Source organism: Leuciscus leuciscus (genome assembly GCF_965113295.1).
Source record: "Leuciscus leuciscus genome assembly, chromosome: 3".
In the NCBI taxonomy this organism is placed as follows: domain Eukaryota; kingdom Metazoa; phylum Chordata; class Actinopteri; order Cypriniformes; family Leuciscidae; genus Leuciscus; species Leuciscus leuciscus.
The window spans coordinates 51,512,062-51,531,628 of NC_138727.1; the positions used below are offsets into that span (position 1 = coordinate 51,512,062).

The 19,567-nt window shown below is 41.9% G+C and overlaps 3 protein-coding genes and 2 long non-coding RNA genes across 6 annotated transcripts in view; 2 read left to right on the forward strand and 3 right to left on the reverse strand.

Moving 5' to 3' along the window:
* The window catches only part of LOC309493794 (uncharacterized protein), a 67,234-nt gene extending 51,671 nt beyond the window's left edge, over nt 1-15,563 (reverse strand). Inside the window, exons 1-2 of one of the 2 annotated variants that reach the window (XM_082163045.1) lie at nt 14,372-15,563; nt 13,455-13,941 (exon numbers count right to left, since the gene is read on the reverse strand). In XM_082163045.1, the coding sequence (XP_082019171.1) occupies nt 14,644-15,558 (915 nt within the window). In that variant the 5' untranslated portion in view covers nt 15,559-15,563 and the 3' untranslated portion in view covers nt 13,455-13,941; nt 14,372-14,643. Of the gene's footprint in view, nt 1-13,454; nt 13,942-13,990 lie in introns of those variants that run through there. The other variant, XM_082163044.1, reaches the window with a different exon arrangement.
* LOC309494003 overlaps nt 1-19,567 on the reverse strand; it is a 195,783-nt gene that overhangs the window by 31,226 nt on the left and 144,990 nt on the right. The window lies entirely within an intron of this gene.
* LOC309493674 (adhesion G protein-coupled receptor E3-like) overlaps nt 1-19,567 on the forward strand; it is a 100,600-nt gene that overhangs the window by 28,270 nt on the left and 52,763 nt on the right. The gene's annotated exons all lie outside the window — the stretch shown is intronic.
* Nucleotides 1-19,567, forward strand: part of LOC309493630 (uncharacterized protein) — a 456,302-nt gene that overhangs the window by 7,591 nt on the left and 429,144 nt on the right. The window contains exons 5-8 of the mRNA XM_082162775.1: nt 1-146; nt 231-287; nt 11,532-11,900; nt 11,985-12,041. The exon at nt 1-146 is cut by the window's left edge and continues 229 nt beyond it. Of these exons, the coding sequence (XP_082018901.1) occupies nt 1-146; nt 231-287; nt 11,532-11,900; nt 11,985-12,041 (629 nt within the window). The remainder of the gene's footprint in view (nt 147-230; nt 288-11,531; nt 11,901-11,984; nt 12,042-19,567) is intronic.
* LOC309494013 overlaps nt 3,412-19,567 on the reverse strand; it is a 36,559-nt gene continuing 20,403 nt past the window's right edge. Inside the window, exon 2 of the long non-coding RNA XR_014204190.1 lies at nt 3,412-4,659. This is a non-coding gene — a long non-coding RNA (uncharacterized lncRNA). The remainder of the gene's footprint in view (nt 4,660-19,567) is intronic.

Consider the following 19,567-nt stretch of genomic DNA (forward strand, 5'->3'; position numbering starts at 1 on the left):
AGTCGTCACTCGAGATGTCTGCGGTAACTGGGTCAATTACTGCTGCTATTTCGGGTCTTTTCCCATTAAAGTCAAAGCCTGTCCAGGCAATTATTATGTCTATGAGCTGGTTACTCCAACTTTCTGCGATCTTGCATACTGTGCAGGTAATTATATTCCCATGAGCTCTTTCTACACATTCATGATATTTGTGTCTCTGTTCATTAATCACTATTCATCCAAACTTTCAGACACTGGCAGCATTAACACCAGCCCTACAACTGTCACACCAGTGACCATCTCACCTGGTAATGTTACACACTGTGTCTCTATTGTTTATTTTCTGAATGTTTTCTAATGTATGTAGGCTACAGATCAGGGCTGCATTTCCTAAAAGCATCGTAAGCATAAGTTGATCGTAGAACAACTGACACAATAGTCTCTATGATCAACTTAGGCTTACGATGCTTTTAGGAAACGCCGCTCTGTATCATTGGATAGATGTGTGTGTGTGTCAGAAGAATGAAATATTTACTGCATCACTATAATTTAATAAAAACGTCAGCTGTTGTTGCCAGTACTTTACTGTAGAAAATACAGTAGCAACATATTGTTGTCTTCAATCCATACAGTGATTTCTCAGGGTCATTATTGTATGTCTTGCTTGTGCGTTATTTAAATAATTGTTTATTTTATAATAAACCATAAAGCTTCCCAGCAAACAGAGTTTAGTTACAAGAACGTTCTTTCAGTGTTGGATCTGGGAACGTGAAAAATGTCCATTTATCAAATGTCCATTTATCAAATGTCCAAAATGTTATTTGAAGGTTAGTGTGATGTTCCTGAAACATTCTTCCAATCATTCAAACTCCTGCTGTGAACAAGCACTGAAAGAAGAACACAAACTACAACTTTCTTCAGACACAGCCTTAGATGAACTGTAGATAAAATACATTAAGGGTGTAGTCACACCTGCCTTGCTTGGTTCGATTGAATCGAACTCTAGTTCGTTTCCACCCTTGGTGCGGACCTTTTGGGCAGGTGTGAATACAGCAATCGAACTCGGGTGCGGACCAAACAATTGAACCGAGACCCAGCTGAAGAGGTGGTCTCGGTACGGTTCCAAACGAACTCTAGTACGGTTCGTTTACGATGTGAACATGAACGACCCAACTGCAAGAAAGCACTGCGCCTTTACGTTCATTTAATTATTTGACTGCTCTTATGCTCTTATGAGGATACTTAACACATCGGACATTTTGGCATAATGGTTTGTGTTATTGTTCGTTCAAGTGCGAAAGAGAATTCCATTCCGGCGCGCTGTCTGGCCCACACGATGCTGTTGCGCGTCTTTCTGCGCGTCGTGTGTGCATCATTGGAATGGAATGAATGAGTGTGTGTGTGCATCAGGACATTCACATACAGAGCGTTCTCTTTAGTCTAATCGCGCATTTTGCTTGACGGAACCGTCTTGCAGCACATTGTCGTCTTCTCAATCCGAATTACAACATCGTATAGAATGATGACATTGTATCATATGATACTCATTAGTTTCTTCATATTGCGTTTGTAGAGCATTTACACAAAATCAGTAAAAGAACAAATATTGCAGTACGGAATATCTCCATGCTTAGCCTTTTTTTTTTTTTTGCACTTCCTGATTTCCCTACTTGACAATCCTTGTCCAATGAATGGACGACCTTAGCACACGTGTGGTTTTGTTTACAACTTTTGGTTCACTTGCAAAAAGAGCAGTGTGAAAGCGAACCGTACCAAACCAAAAAAAAAAAAAAAACATTTTATTTGGTCCGGACCAAAGCAAGTGAACTATCGGACTTTCCTGGTGTGAATACACCCTAACTCTCTGAAGATCTGATTATACAACTCCACAAACAGCATTACCAGCTTCACTTATTACTAACCAGACTGACTATATTTCTGTCACACGTCTACAGAAGATCTTACTGAGAATTAACAGAGGTTTAGATGTTGATGAATGATTGTTTCGTTTGACGTCACCATTGATCTCCATCAGCGTTTACTTTAGTTGTGCTCGTGACTCTTGATGTTTGTTAAGTCTCTTTTGTTTCAGTCTTTGCAGGAGTTTTCAGAAAATGTCACCATTGTTGTGTTTCATATGCCGAATGTTGATGTGTGTGAGTGTATACGCGACACTTAACAAGTTTCAAACAAAGTTATGAAACACAGCAATAGAGTTACAATCAATCTTTATAATTTCAGCTGAGTTTAATACTTCTCAATATTGCTTCAATTCTGTAAGTCAACAATGACAGAAAAAGCAGTTGTTGGACATTAAAGCTGCCATGTTGATCTGATTTACCAATGTAGAAATGTTTTCTGAAAACTTTTATAATGGCTGAAAAAAAAGTAACTTAAAGGGTTAGTTCACCCAAAAATGAAAATTCTGTCAGTAATTAGCAGAGGTGGGAGTAAGTCACTAAATTCAAGTCTCAAGTCAAGTCCAAGTCTTAACATTGCAAGTCAAAGTCAAGCCAAGTCATTCTGTTGTAAGGGTCAAGTCAAATCAAGTCAAGTCAAGTCAAGTCATACTCTTTGTCAAGTCAAGTCAAGTTGCAACTTAGTCATCAAGTCATACCAAGTCACACACAGGCTCGTTTTACACATTTTTTAACTCTGGGACTTTTATTTCTTATTTAGACAAAAAAAAAATTAACTTGTGTGTAATAAATAAAATATTGTTAAGAAGCACATTAAATGCTCTAAAATAAAAATAAATCAAATGAACACAAGTAAACAAGAATTAATAAAACTTTTCCCATCTTGTGCTAGCCCTACATAGTTATTTTGCTGTGATGTCCTCTATGAAAGTGTAAATGAAACAAAAACATTAAAAATGTCAATTTAATCCAATTAGGCCAACGTGAACACACTCAAAAAAAAAAAAAAAGTCTAAACATAAGATTTATGTATTTAAATTGCATATAGAATTTCCATCCATTTGGATTACATAGTTTTAACATAAACCAATTAATAATCTGAATGTAATTCATATTTTTAAGTCATATATAAATGAAACAGATAAGATTTATGTAATTGTATTAATAAACTGGATGTGATTCATATATGTCAGTCATATGTAAATGAAACAGATAAGATTTATGTAATTGTATTAATAAACTGGATGTGATTCATATATGTCAGTCATATGTAAATGAAACAGATAAGATTTATGTAATAGTACACAGAAAAACGCCCATGTTAAATTAACACTGCTCAGTGTTCATATGTGTGCACACTACAGAGTTAAAGTACCATTGAAGCAGTGTTGAAGTTAATGAGATAATTAAGTGGTGATTGAGCATTAATTATGAACACCTGCTGTTAACAAGCAGAATCACTGAAGAACAGAGAAACACAAGAACTACAACTGACTTCAGACACAGCCTTAGATGAAATCAACTGAAGAGAAAAGAAGACATTAAATCTGTGAAGATCTCAGCAGAGGAGGATTAAACAACTCAAACAGCTTTACCAGCTTCACCTATTAGTAACCAGACTGACTTTATTTAATATCCGTTTTAATGAAATCAATAGTTGTATTTTAAAGTCACCACGATGGTGGTTAGCATTTGCTTTAGTTGGACTCTTGAACCTTGACTCTTCAATGTAAACTTTTCTTTGGTTGCTATACTTGTGTGTTTGTAAAGCACAATTGTTGTAGTTAAGAAAGCCATGAGATCAGATGATGTTGGTTGTTTATTGATGATGAAAACGTCATCATTATGTAATTTCCTTAATCCCTGATATTATGCAGTATCTAATGCTTTGATTTTATAGGACTCGTGTTTTTAATATTGTTTTATTCATAATAGAAGTCATTTGATTTTATAGTATATCTAGCAGTGTTGTTTATCAAATACCTATTTAAAATAGGTTTTAAAAAAAAAATACTTGGTGCACAAAAACTTGAATCTATGGCATTACTTAGACAAACACAGACATCAAGAAACAGCATATGAATCTCAACAATGGTGACAATCAAACAAAGTATCCAGAAAATCCAGCTGCATGATGTATTAATGTCGCAATGAATGCTGGGAGATATGGGTGAGTTTTGATTGGTGGTACCCAGCATGCACTGCAGCATGAAGCATTTCATTGATTGTCACCATTGTTGAGAGTCATACACTGATTCTTGAAGTAATAATGTAGAGAAAAAAAAGTTTAATGCACTAAATGTTATTTGGCTAACAACATTGCTCTCATGCTGTAAATTAACATGGCTTCTATTATATAACAACATTACAAACACAACTCGTATATAATCAAAGCGTTAGACACAGAATAAGATCAGAGATTCAAACAATTACATGATGATTAAACATCCAATATCACCTGATCTAATTTTCTCATGGCTTTTTTTGCCTCAACAAATGTGCTTTATATACACACACAAATGTAGCAGCCGAAGAAAATATAATACTAAAAAGTTAAGGGTCAAGAGTCCAACTAAAGCAAATGCTAACCACCATCATGGTGACTTTAAAATACAATTGTTGATGTCATTAAAACGGATATTAAATTAAGTCAATCTGGTTAGTAATAAGTGAAGCTGGTAAAGCTGTTTGAGTTGTTTAATCCTCCTCTGCTGAGATCTTCACAGATTTAATGTCTTCTTTTCTCTTCAGTTGATTTCATCTAAGGGCGTTTTTCCACTGGGTTCGTTTGCTGCGGTCCGAACCCGAGTGCGCTCGTTCCCGGCGCCCCCCGCAGCGTTGGTCTGGTTTCACACTCAATTAGTTGTAACGAACCCAGGTGCATTTGCAGTGATCTTACGTCATCGCAAACGCACACGGAAAATGCATGGATAATACAACTCGACTGAGCATAGCTGTAATTTGTCTGTTTTTTTGGTGCTATTATGCACAACATAGTGAGAGACATCACCTCTTCAGTGTCCCACAACGTTCCCCTGCCACTCATGGTTGTCGTGTGTGAGGAAACAATGATATCCACAGTGATACGCATGCGCGGGATACTATACTTCCTGAACAAGCGCGCACCCGAGTCCGTGTTGTTTGCACATTAACGCGAACCGCGCCACGGTTCGGGAGCAACCGAGCTCAGACCACCTCCTCCAGGTAGTCAAGTCAAGTCAAGTCAAGTTTATTTGTATAGCGCTTTTCACAATACAGATTGCATCAAAGCAGCTTCACAGTATTAAATTAAAATAATACAACAAAGTTTGTTTCAAGAGGAATTTATTGATTGATAAAATTAAATTAAATATCCCCAAAATATCCCCAAAATATAGGTAGTCTCGGGTTCGGTACTCTAGTGCGCACCCGGGTCCGATGACAGCGTTCACATTAGCGATTTTTCATGCGAACCGTGCCCCGGTCCGCACTAAACTGCCAGTGTGAAAGCGCCCTAAGACTGTGGCTGAAGTCAGTTGTAGTTCTTGTGTTTCTCTGTTCTTCAGTGATTCTGCTTGTTAACAGCAGGTGTTCATAATTAATGCTCAATCACCACTTAATTATCTCATTAACTTCAACACTGCTTCAATGGTACTTTAACTCTGTAGTGTGCACACATATGAACACTGAGCAGTGTTAATTTAACATGGGCGTTTTTCTGTGTACTATTACATAAATCTTATCTGTTTCATTTATATATGACTTAAAAATATGAATTACATTCAGATTATTAATTGGTTTATGTTAAAACTATGTAATCCAAATGGATGGAAATTCTATATGCAATTTAAATACATAAATCTAATGTTTAGACATTTTTTTTTTTTTTTTTTTTTTTTTTTATGTGTTCACGTTGGCCTAATTGGATTAAATTGACATTTTTAATGTTTTTGTTTCGTTTACACTTTCATAGAGGACATCACAGCAAAATAACTATGTAGGGCTAGCACAAGATGGGAAAAGTTTTATTAATTCTTGTTTACTTGTGTTCATTTAATTTATTTTTATTTTAGAGCATTTAATGTGCTTCTTAACAATATTTTATTTATTACACACGTTTTTTTTTTTTTTTTTTTTTTTTTACCCATCAGCCCTCTGTGTCTAAATAAGAAATAAAAGTCCCAGAGTTAAAAAATGTGTAAAACGAGCCTGTGTGTGACTTGGTATGACTTGATGACTAAGTTGCGACTTGACTTGACTTGACAAAGAGTATGACTTGACTTGACTTGACTTGACTTGACTTGATTTGACTTGACCCTTACAACAGAATGACTTGGCTTGACTTTGACTTGCAATGTTAAGACTTGGACTTGACTTGAGACTTGAATTTAGTGACTTACTCCCACCTCTGGTAATTAGGCTACTCACCCTCATGTTGTTCCAACCGCGTAAGACCTATTCGTATATCAAGCGACGAGAATACTTTTTGTGCGCAAAAACAAACAAAAATAACGACTTTATTCCACTATTAATTTCCTTCTCTCTGGGCCTCTAGTTGGTTCACGTAGTGTTTTTGCAAAAACACTACGAGGCCCAGAGAGAAGGAAATGAATAGTGGAATAAAGTCGTTATTTTTGTTTGTTTTTGCGCACAAAAAGTATTCTCGTTGCTTGATATACTTAAGATTGAGCCACTGTAGTCACTTGGACTATATTAACGATCTCTGTAATAACTTTTCTGGGCCAGCAAGTTTGGGCCACCTAGCAGTCTACGGAGAAGTGATCAGCTCTCAGATTTCATCAAAAATATCTTAATTTGTGTTCCGAAGATGAACGAAGGTCTTACGCGGTTGGAACAACATGAGAGTGAGTAATTACTGACCGAATTTTCATTTTTGGGTGAACTAACCCTTTAACAATTGTCAAGAGCCTGGGTTATCATTCATTTTTAATAAAGATATGCTGTGGTAAATTTGAACATGGATTTTTATTCTTATTCTGCATGTATTCACAGACATTTCATGCAGGGTTAGGTTATGAATATTTGCCTCAAAAGTCCTGGAAATGTATTTATAGAAATGTATGAAACCTGTAGATTGTTCTCAGGAGTGTCTGGCTGTCATTCACTGTACGGTTCTATTCCACAATTCATAGTCAGAAACAGTCCTTGTGTTTTCACTGATAAAGAACTATAAAATATAGAAATTCTGTTTCATTTAGAGCGAGCCTGTTCATCTCTCATTCATCTCTCATTCATCTCTCATTAATCTCTCATTCATCTCTCATTCATCTCTCATTCATCTCTCATTCATCCCTCATTTATCCCTCATTCATCTCTCATTCATCCCTCATTCATCCCTCATTCATCTCTCATTCATCTCTCATTCATCCCTCATTCATATCTCGTTCATATCTCGTTCATCCCTCGTTCATCCCTCGTTCATCCCTCGTTCATCTCTCGTTCATATCTCGTTCATCCCTCGTTCATCCCTCGTTCATCCCTCGTTCATCTCTCGTTCATCCCTCGTTCATCTCTCGTTCATCCCTCGTTCATATCTCGTTCATCTCTCGTTCATCCCTCGTTCATTCCTCGTTCATATCTCATTCATCCCTCATTCATCTCTCATTCATATCTCATTCATCTCTCATTCATCCCTCATTCATCTCTCATTCATCTCTCATTCATCCCTCATTCATATCTCATTCATCTCTCATTCATCCCTCATTCATCCCTCATTCATATCTCATTCATCCGTCATTCATCTCTCATTCATCTCCGTCATTCATCTCTCTCATTCATCTCTCATTCATCCCTCATTCATATCTCATTCATCTCTCATTCATCCGTCATTCATCTCTCATTCATCTCTCTCATTCATCCCTCGTTCATCCCTGGTTCATCTCTCATTCATCCGTCATTCATATCTCTCATTCATCTCTCATTCATCCATCATTCATCTCTCATTCATCCGTCATTCATCCGTCATAAATCTCTCATTCATCCGTCATTCATCTCTCATTCATCTATCATTCATCCGTCATTCATCTATCATTCATCCGTCATTCATCTCTCATTCATCCCTCATTCATCTCTCATTCAACCCTTGTTCATCTCTCATTCATCCGTCATTCATCTCTCATTCATCTCTCATTCATCTGTCATTCATCTCGCATTCATCTATCATTCATCTCTCATTCATCTCTCATTCATCTCTCATTCATCTATCATTCATCCGTCATTCATCTCTCATTCATCTCTCATTCATCCGTCATTCATCTCTCATTCATCCCTCATTCATCTCTCATTCAACCCTTGTTCATCTCTCATTCATCCGTCATTCATCTCTCTCATTCATCTCTCATTCATCTCTCATTCATCCGTCATTCATCCCTCATTCATCTCTCATTCACCCCTTGTTCATCTCTCTTTCATCCCTTGTTCATCTCTCTTTCATCTCTCATTCATCACTCTCATTCATCTCTCATTCACCCCTTGTTCATCTCTCTTTCATCCCTTGTTCATCTCTCATTCATCTCTCATTCATCTCTCTTTCATCTCTCTTTCATCTCTCTTTCATCTCTCTTTCATCTCTCTTTCATCTCTCTTTCATCCCTCTCATTCATCTCTCATTCATCTCTCATTCATATATCATTCATCTCTCATTCATCCCTCATTTATCCCTCATTCATCTCTCATTCATCCCTCATTCATCTCTCATTCATCTCTCATTCATCCCTCATTCATATCTCGTTCATCCCTCGTTCATCCCTCGTTCATCTCTCGTTCATATCTTGTTCATCTCTCGTTCATCTCTCGTTCATCCCTCGTTCATCTCTCGTTCATCCCTCGTTCATCTCTCGTTCATCCCTAGTTCATCCCTCGTTCATATCTCGTTCATCTCTCGTTCATCCCTTGTTCATCTCTCGTTCATCCCTCGTTCATATCTCGTTCATCTCTCGTTCATCCCTCGTTCATTCCTCGTTCATATCTCGTTCATATCTCATTCATCCCTCATTCATCCCTCATTCATCTCTCATTCATCTCTCATTCATATATCCTTCATCTCTCATTCATCTCTCATTCATCCCTCATTCATCCCTCATTCATATCTCATTCATCTCTCATTCATCCCTCATTCATCTCTCATTCATCTCTCATTCATCCCTCATTCATATCTCATTCATCTCTCATTCATCCCTCATTCATCTCTCATTCATCTCTCTCATTCATCTCTCATTCATCCCTCATTCATATATCATTCATCTCTCATTCATCCCTCATTCATCCGTCATTCATCCCTCATTCATCTCTCATTCATCTCTCATTCATATCTCATTCATCTCTCATTCATCCCTCATTCATCTCTCATTCATCCCTCATTCATATATCATTCATCTCTCATTCATCTCTCATTCATCCGTCATTCATCTCTCATTCATCTCTCATTCATCCCTCATTCATCCCTCATTCATATCTCATTCATCTCTCATTCATCCCTCATTCATCTCTCATTCATCTCTCATTCATATCTCATTCATCTCTCATTCATCCCTCATTCATCTCTCATTCATCCCTCATTCATATATCATTCATCTCTCATTCATCTCTCATTCATCCGTCATTCATCTCTCATTCATCTCTCATTCATCCCTCATTCATCCCTCATTCATATCTCATTCATCCGTCATTCATCTCTCATTCATCTCCGTCATTCATCTCTCTCATTCATCTCTCATTCATCCCTCATTCATATCTCATTCATCTCTCATTCATCCGTCATTCATCTCTCATTCATCTCTCTCATTCATCCCTCGTTCATCCCTGGTTCATCTCTCATTCATCCGTCATTCATATCTCTCATTCATCTCTCATTCATCCGTCATTCATCCGTCATAAATCTCTCATTCATCCGTCATTCATCTCTCATTCATCTATCATTCATCCGTCATTCATCTATCATTCATCCGTCATTCATCTCTCATTCATCCCTCATTCATCTCTCATTCAACCCTTGTTCATCTCTCATTCATCCGTCATTCATCTCTCTTTCATCTCTCATTCATCCGTCATTCATCTCGCATTCATCTATCATTCATCTCTCATTCATCTCTCATTCATCTCTCATTCATCTCTCATTCATCTATCATTCATCCGTCATTCATCTCTCATTCATCTCTCATTCATCCGTCATTCATCTCTCATTCATCCCTCATTCATCTCTCATTCAACCCTTGTTCATCTCTCATTCATCCGTCATTCATCTCTCTCATTCATCTCTCATTCATCTCTCATTCATCCGTCATTCATCTCTCATTCATCTCTCTCATTCATTCATCTCTCATTCATCTCTCATTCAACCCTTGTTCATCTCTCATTCATCCGTCATTCATATCTCTCATTCATCTCTCATTCATCCATCATTCATCTCTCTCATTCATCTCTCATTCATCCGTCATTCATCCCTCATTCATCTCTCATTCATCTCTCATTCATCCCTTGTTCATCTCTCATTCATCCGTCATTCGTCCCTCATTCATCCCTCATTCATCTCTCATTCATCCCTTGTTCATCTCTCATTCATCCGTCATTCATCTCTCTCATTCATCTCTCATTCATCTCTCATTCATCCCTCATTCATCTCTCATTCATCTCTCTCATTCATCTCTCATTCATCTCTCTCATTCATCTCTCATTCATCCCTCATTCATCTCTCTCATTCATCAGTCATTCATCTCCCATTCTTCCCTCGTTCATCTCTCATTCATCTCTCTCATTCATCTCTCTCATTCATCTCTCATTCATCCGTCAATCATCTCCCATTCTTCCCTCGTTCATCTCTCATTCATCTCTCTCATTCATCTCTCATTCATCCCTTGTTCATCTCTCATTCATCTCTCATTCATCTCTCATTCATCTCTCATTCATCTCTCATTCATCCGTCATTCATCTCCCATTCTTCCCTCGTTCATCTCTCATTCATCTCTCTCATTCATCTCTCATTCATCTCTCATTCATCACTCTCATTCATCTCTCATTCACCCCTTGTTCATCTCTCTTTCATCCCTTGTTCATCTCTCTTTCATCTCTCATTCATCACTCTCATTCATCTCTCATTCACCCCTTGTTCATCTCTCTTTCATCCCTTGTTCATCTCTCATTCATCTCTCATTCATCTCTCTTTCATCTCTCTTTCATCTCTCTTTCATCTCTCTTTCATCCCTCTCATTCATCTCTCATTCATCTCTCATTCATCCCTCATTCATTTTCTCTGTACAGATGAGAATGGCCTGTTATGATTGGCCGGATTAAAAACACATCTAATGGAATAATCTTTTTTTCTTCCATCCTTTTATTTTGGGTTAAAAAACAACCCAAAATATTTCCACACAAATTCAGGGTGATTTACAAATATGTGACAATTTGCAGGAAATATAAAATTATAAAAAAAAAAAAATTCTGACCACGTTTTGCATTTGGAAATTGTATTTTGTAAATATATTTATATTGAGACTATAACTTACTGGTGTTTTCATAATGTATTTATAAGACATACATTTAATTTATAATACAGGATATATAATGTGTTTTCATGAACATATTTATATTTAGACTATGACTTCATATTGGTGTTTTCATAAGTTTATCTCTCTGCAGACCCCTGCTACAACTACACTGTGCTGAACAATACATGGAGATTCATCAATAATACACATTCTTCAGTCATAAACTGTGACGCGTATGTCTCCTGGAGCGGCTGGTATCGTCTCCTCATTAACAACACTAGCGCTCATATCCCAGACACATGTGTTGCTCAGTACAGCTGTGGCACTGATATCCCACTGTGGATACGTGGTGGACACCCAACAGTAACAGATGGAGTCGTCACTCGAGATGTCTGCGGTAACTGGGTCAATTACTGCTGCTATTTCGGGTCTTTTCCCATTAAAGTCAAAGCCTGTCCAGGCAATTATTATGTCTATGAGCTGGTTAGTCCAACTATCTGTTCCTCAGCATACTGTGCAGGTAATTATATACACATGAGCTCTTTCTACACATTCATGATATTTGTGTCTCTGTTCATTAATCACTATTCATCCCAACTTACAGACACTGGCAGCATTAACACCAGCCCTACAACTGTCACACCAGTGACCATCTCACCTGGTAATGTAACACACTGTGTCTCTATTGGCTTATTTTCTGAATGTTTTCTAATGTATGTAGGCTACAGATCAGGGCTGCATTTCCTAAAAGCATCATAAGCCTAAGTTGATCGCAGAACAACTGACACAAACTCTACGATCAACTTACAATGCTTTTGGGAAACGCCGTTCTGTATATCATTGGATAGATGTGTGTGCTTGTGTCAGAAGAATAAAATAGTTTACCAGTAAAATACATTGTAAAAAAAAACAGTAACACCCAACAGTAACAGATGGAGTCGTCACTGCGGTTACGGGGTCAGTTACGCGAGTTACTGCTACTATTACGGGTCTTTTCCCATTAAAGTCAAAGCTTGTCCAGGCAATTATTATGTCTATGAGCTGGTTAGTCCAACTCACTGCAATCTTGCATACTGTGCAGGTAATTATATTCACATGAGCTCTTTCTACACACTCATGATGTTTGTGTCTCGATGTCTGTCTATATTTAAAGTAGGGGTGTCCGTGACTATGGATTTTCGTAGTCGAATCAGAATCGTCAAGTCTTGCCTATAGTCGACTAATAGTCGAATCATGTGCATGGGGGTGGGGCTGGGGGTGGGGCTGCGGGCGGGGCTTTAACATTTCAAAGCCGCGATTTTACAGAAAATCACACAAAGATATAGAAGAAAATGTATAATAACATTTTGGATCAATAAAACTAAGAAATAACATAAATAACTCCAGAAAGGCCACACTGCAGACAGGATTTGCATTTCACATGCAAATCAAATTAAATCGGCTAAATTACCTGTGCGAGCAGGCTCTAAGTACAGCACAACATTGATGCACCGAAAAAATAAACAATTAATTTACTAAATTAAATTAGAACAGAATATACCTTTCTTATAAATAAAAATACAAAACTAAATAAATCAGAATCAAGTCACAAGATGAGGAGCAAATGTGTGCAAAATGCCTAAAGTGCAGGGGAACATTCAAAGCACAAGCCATATATAGTTAGATTAGATAACCCTGACAGATCAGTAAATACAATAAAAATAAAGAAATTATTCAAATAACGATAGTAGCCAGAATTTTCAACTTTGTCTTTTTAACTGCAGAAACAACAATAAATGCTAAACTGGAGTCGCAGTCTTTTTAGCTAAAAATTGTCACAGCATCCAAAAATCAATATAACGTACTCGGTTACTAACGTAATCTCGGTTCTCTCTAGAAGAGGGAACGAGTACTGCGTAAGATATCTTACGCTAGGGGAAAATCCTTTTTCCGCGAGATATTGAAGCCAAAAATTATCCTTAATTTTGCAATAATGCAAAACGCGTTGCGGCAGCATGCAGACATAGGCGAGGCAGCTTGCGCGCCTATTGGCTGCTATTATTCAAATAACGATAGTAGCCAGAATTTTCAACTTTGTCTTTTTAACTGCAGAAACAACAATAAATGCTAAACTGGAGTCGCAGTCTTTTTAGCTAAAAATGTTCACAGCATCCAAAAATCAATAGAACGTACTCGGTTACTAACGTAATCTCGGTTCTCTCTAGAAGAGGGAACGAGTACTGCGTAAGATATCTTACGCTAGGGGAAAATCCTTTTTCCGCGAGATATTGAAGCCAAAAATTATCCTTAATTTTGCAATAATGCAAAACGCGTTGCGGCAGCATGCAGACATAGGCGAGGCAGCTTGCGCGCCTATTGGCTGCTCTGCGGCAACTGCAGCAGCCTATCGAGCGAGGCCTGGCGTGACGCCAGACCCAATGAGGGCGCTGCGTCACGTCCCGCCGAAATGGGCGTGGTCTAGGCCTATAACTATCGCTCGCAGGCAGCTATTATCTGGTTTTTCATCATCGAAGCAACCAGAGCGTGTGCATGCGCGGCAAGATACGCAGTACTCGTTCCCTCTTCTAGAGAGAACTGAGGTTACGTTAGTAACCGAGTACGTTCTCTTACGAGAGGTCTCTCGTACTGCGTAAGATATCTTACGCTAGGGGACCCAATGCAAAACGCTGTGCATGCTGAGATCTGACACCAAAGACCCAAGGGCGAAATCCCGGGGTACATATAGTGCACAATCACCCAGGGAACTCACAGGGAGTCCGGGAAGAGGGAGGGGCGAAGCCGCACTCTTCCACATATGGTAGCGTCGCTTAGACGCGAATGTCATCATACAGACAGGGCGGGGTACGGCCTGAACTGATGGGGAAATGTGGGTCTTACACAGTTTGCCCAGGCACGTCTCGTGCTACTGCTTTCCACTGTCGATCAATGAGCTGTGCTCAGCAGACGCAGCATTCTGAGCTGATAACATCAAGTCAGATAATACTGGTTAACTTTAGACCGACAGCAGCCTGGCCTGCAGGGCGGGAACCTCTAGGTTGTAGAACCTTATAAATTTAGACGGGGAGGCCCAGCCTGCTGCCGTACAAATATCTTGCAAGGCAATCCCACTCGACCAGGCCCACGAAGAGGCCATGCCTCTCGTGGAGTGCGCTCTGACACCCAATGGGCACTGCATGCCCTTGGAGGCGTATGCCAGCGCTATAGCATCAACTATCCATCTGGATAGGCTCTGTTTCGACGCGGCTAGTCCCTTAGAACGCCCGCTAAACGAAACAAAGAGCTGCTCCGTCTGCTGCTCTGAAAACAGACGAGCGAGACACATAAGCTCGTAATGCCCTGACTGGGCAAAGGAGGCCTGCGTCTCTTTCCTCATCAGGGACCGGTAGGGCTGACAGGGAGATAACCTGCGCCCTAAACTGTGTGTTGAGGGATTTCGGAACATAACCGTGCTTAGGTTTGAGTATAACTCTTGAGTCATTAGGCCCAAATTCCATGCACATCGCGCTCACAGAGAGCGCGTGTAAGTCCCCTATGCGCTTCACTGAAGCGAGAGCCAGCAGAAACACAGCCTTGAAAGACAGATGTTTCAAATCAATTGACTGTAAAGGCTCGAATGGCGCACCTTTCATGGCTTCCAGAACCGTAGAAAGGTCCCATACGGGGACTGAGGGAGGTCTGGGAGGATTCAGTCTCTTAGCCCCTCTAAGGAAGTGGATGACTAAATCGTTCCTTCCTATTGACTGACCAAGCGTTGTTCCTGAGAACGCTGCTGTAGCCGCCACATAAACTTTGAGCGTGGAAGGGGCCCTGCCCTTATCCAACAGCTCTTGTAGGAAGGAAAACACCTCCGTCACTCCACAGTCTGTGGGTGACACGCCACGGGCTGTGCACCAGCCCGAAAACGCTGACCATTTCGAGGAGTAAAGCCGTCTCGTAGACGGAGCTCTAGCCTGCGTGATCGTGTTTAATACTCCTTTAGGGAGTCCAACATGTACCCGTTGATGGCCCAGACATGAAGGGACCACAATTCCGGGTGAGGATGCCAGATCGAGTCGTGGGCCTGTGAGAGGAGGTCTCTCCTCACTGGTACTGGCCACGGGGCAGTGCTTGCTAACTGCATCACGACTGGGAACCAAGGTTGGTTTTCCCAGAACGGTGCTACCAGCAATACTGAGCATCCTTCTTCCCTGATCCACTCTATCACCTGAGGCAGGAGAGAGACGGGGGGGAAAAGCATAAAGGTGGCGCCGCCACACATGAGCCAGTGCGTCCCTGCTCTTGGAGAAAAATTCCGGACAGTGAGCGTTTTCTTGAGACGCGAACAGGTCTACTTCCGCTCTGCCGAATTTCTTCCACAGCAGTTGGACTGTCTGTGGGTGTAGAGACCATTCGCCTGCCGGAACATTGTTCCTGGACAGTCTGTCTGGTCCTATATTCAGGAGCCCTGGCACGTGCGCTGCTCTGAGCGAGCGCAGGTTGCGCTGAGCCCATACCAGGAGGCGTTCTGCTAGCCTGTACAGGTTCCTGGACCTGAGGCCGCCCTGGCGATTTATGTAGGACACCACAGACATGTTGTCCGAGCGGACCAGGACGTGGCGTCCTTTTATTTGGGGACAAAAACGCGTCAGCGCGTTGTTTACTGCCAGCATTTCGAGGCAGTTTATGTGCGGGAGCTTCTCCCGTTCCGACCACTGGCCGAATACCGGTCTGCCCTCGAGCAGCGATCCCCATCCTGAGGTGGACGCGTCCGTGGACACCACTTTCACCCTCGAGGAAGTCCCCAGGCTTACACCTGATTGGTACCAGTCGTTCGCTCTCCAAGGTTTCAGAGCTGCGACGCACTTCTGATTGACCCTGAGGCGAAGCAAACCGGATGCCCACGCTCGGCGTGGGACTCGTGCTTTCAGCCAAAAACTGCAGCGGGCGCATGCGGAGCAGGCCCAGCTGGAGCACTGATGATGCTGAGGCCATGAGACCCAGCATCTTCTGAAATTTCTTGAGCGGGACAGACGCGCCGCAGCGGAACGAGTTCGCTGTGCGTTGAATGTCTACCGCGCGCTGTGGTGATAGTCGCGCTATCATGGACAGCGAGTCCAATTCTGTGCCCAGGAAAGATATCTTCTGACTGGGTGACAGAGAGCTCTTCGCCCAATTGACACTGAGACCCAAATTCTCGAGGTGATCGAGTAAAACGGTCGTGTGTTCTATGAGCACTGCGCGAGATTGCGCTAGAATCAGCCAATCGTCCAAATAGTTCAGTACTCGCATGCCTCTCATTCTGAGGGGTGCGAGCGCCGCATCCATGCACTTCGTAAATGTACGGGGTGCCGGGGGTAAACCGAACGGCAGGACTGTGTACTGATATGCCTGGCCCTCGAAGGCGAATCTCAAAAATCGCCTGTTACGTGACGCTATCTGTATTTGAAAATACGCGTCTTTCATATCTATTGACACGAACCAGTCTCCTCGGCGAATCTGCACGAGGATTTTTCTGGTCGTGAGCATCCTGAACTGTTGCTTCACAAGCACTCTGTTCAGTTACCTTAGATCTAGTATGGGTCTGAGACCCCCGTCTTTTCTCGGTACCAGGAAGTATCTGCTGTATAGCCCTCCTTCGCTCTGAACTTGAGAGAGAGGCTCTATGGCCCCTTTGCTCAATAGTTTCGCCACTTCGGCTCGAAGTAAATGTGCTACTTCTGTTTTACCGTGGTCTCGACGCGCGCCGTATAGAGGCGAGGGCGTCGGCGAAACTGCAGCGAATAGCCTCTTTTTATAATGTTTAACACCCACTTCGAAACCCCAGGCAGCTTTGCCCATGCATCTGCATGAATAGCTAGGGGTTGAATACAAAGCGTGCTCCGTTCGCTCAGCGATGGAGAGGCTTCGGTGTGCTGTAACACAAGCGTGGCGCTCGTGACATTTGAGGCAGGGGCGCGCTGATAACGGCGGGCAGATTACCCACGCTCGACTCCTCTGCGGCGGTCAACCGAGAGGGGGAGGGCTGGGCGAGTCCCGTAGGAACTGTCATGCCTGTGCGTGGATGTGGGCGCGGGATAGTGGGCACATTTACCACACCAAAAGCATTGATCGCTTGAGTGAAGCGAATGCACGTTGGTTTCGTTTTTACAGAAAACGTGAGACATGCATAACGTAGTGTTTGTGGGCACTGGGTAGTGGGCACATTTACCACGTTTGATGCGCAATCGATCTGAGTCGATTTATGTGCGCGAGCCCTGTGTGACGGGCTGTGCTTGTATGTAGAGATGGGCACTGGGCAGTGGGCATTCTTTCTACACATAAAACACCATCGGCCGTGGCCGGGACACCAGAAAATTCACACTTATGGGATTTATCTGGGTAGCCGTAAAGGCGGCGTTTGTGTGCAGGCAAGCGTGCTGCGTCGCCGACTTGTTTACTGCAGAATACACTGGAACAGTCACATTTACTGGAACTGAATGAGCGAGAAGTTGCCATAGAAACAGAGAGCATCAACATGCTGGCGTTTATTGCAGGCCTGCGTGCATTACAACAGGCTTGCTCACTGCAATACTGACATTTCCAGTCGCCCGAACTTCAGAGGGGAATGAGAAATGTACGAGAAAATGGAGGTCGGTCCGTCCGCGGCGGGACCAGAAACACTCTCTTTTCTCCTTACGCCAGTGACACACGGAAACCATAGAAACGGTGTTTGGGTGCAGGCGAGCGGGTTGTACAACGCGCTCGTTGGCTGCAAAATGCACATCTGCAGTCGCCTTTCAGGGAACTGACAGAGCGAAGCATTGGCGGCATAATTTAACTGCCGCTAGACCGGGATTCGAACACCGGTCTCTCGTGTGGAAAACCTAAGATTCCGCCACTGAGCCACGGGGGGGAACACAAAGGAGCAGTCTCGGAGAAGTATGCCAGGTGAGTCCTCAGAGTCACCATAGGCAGTAACTAGCTCGCAGTGAGGGCAGTCGCCGTCAGCGAGCGCGAGAGCTGCGTGATCCTCAGGAAAGGGCAGCTCTTTTAGTGCAATGAGAGTGTGTCGCGGCGGCGAGCACACACACATACATAAACACAGTAGCAGAGAAAGGATATAACGCCGGATAGCGCAGCAGGAAGGCAAGGAAGGCGGCGCGGCCAGCGACTTCAGTGACTCGTCCCGCTTAAGGTGCTCTTTCTCAGACGGCGCGGCTTCTCCTCCAGCTCCAGCGATGCGTGTTGTAAGAATAACGACTCGGGGTAAATGTGAATTAGCTCAAGAATATAGGGAATATTAATATTTATGATTCATGGTCATAATTCATAAGTCGCATGTACATTTATTTTATCAATTATCGAGATTACCTTGTTCTGTACTGTCTGATCATTACAGTTAAGAAGGGGTATCCCTTTTAAACTCCACGAAAGTTTTATCTTCTGGCCGCGAATATCAAACTTTCTGAGTTTATGAATTAAAACTACTCAAGGTAGTCCATATCGAGCTTGTAGCTTAGATCTTGAAGTTTCATTGACTTTTATAAGGTGGGTTTTCAAACACAGAGACAATTAAAAGTATAAATGGGTTTATTAATAAAATGGCACACACTAGAGATTATATAAACTACAAACATAAACGTACGTAAAAATGCAAACAAACATTTAACCGAACAAAGACATGGAATGAAAGAAAGAAAGATATAGAGGGAAGATAGAGGGTAACTTAGTCCACAGACCTAAGTCCTAGACACCTGGAACAGCTTTTATAGGAATCAATATACTTGCGAGTGCTCTTTTTGGTCAGGCTGAAGCTGATGCAAGAAGCGAGGATGGTGTCCTGTTTCTGCTGCGTCTTCCGGTGTCGCGGGAAGCTTGAAAGGCTCACTGAATGTGATGTTACCGAGAAAGTTCAGATTCGTCTCCCGGGATGGGAGAGGCTGGAAATCTTAGTTGCAAAGACCGGCAGCTACGACTCGAACATGGGTTCGTTCGATGGAGAAGGCCAGGGCCTCCTTCAGATGTTCCTTGGAGAAACGCTGCGCCGGGGAGAGGATCAAGAGAAGTTGGATGAGTTGGAAGCGGAAGGATGAGAGAGTGATGAGAGAAGGTTTTGGACTTTTATCAGTGTCCCAGGTGCCGTCCCCTCCTTCGTGTAGGACGAATCAGCTGTCGAGATTTTTCGAGCGGGAAGATTCCTTTGTCCGGTTAGACACGCCCACTCGAATG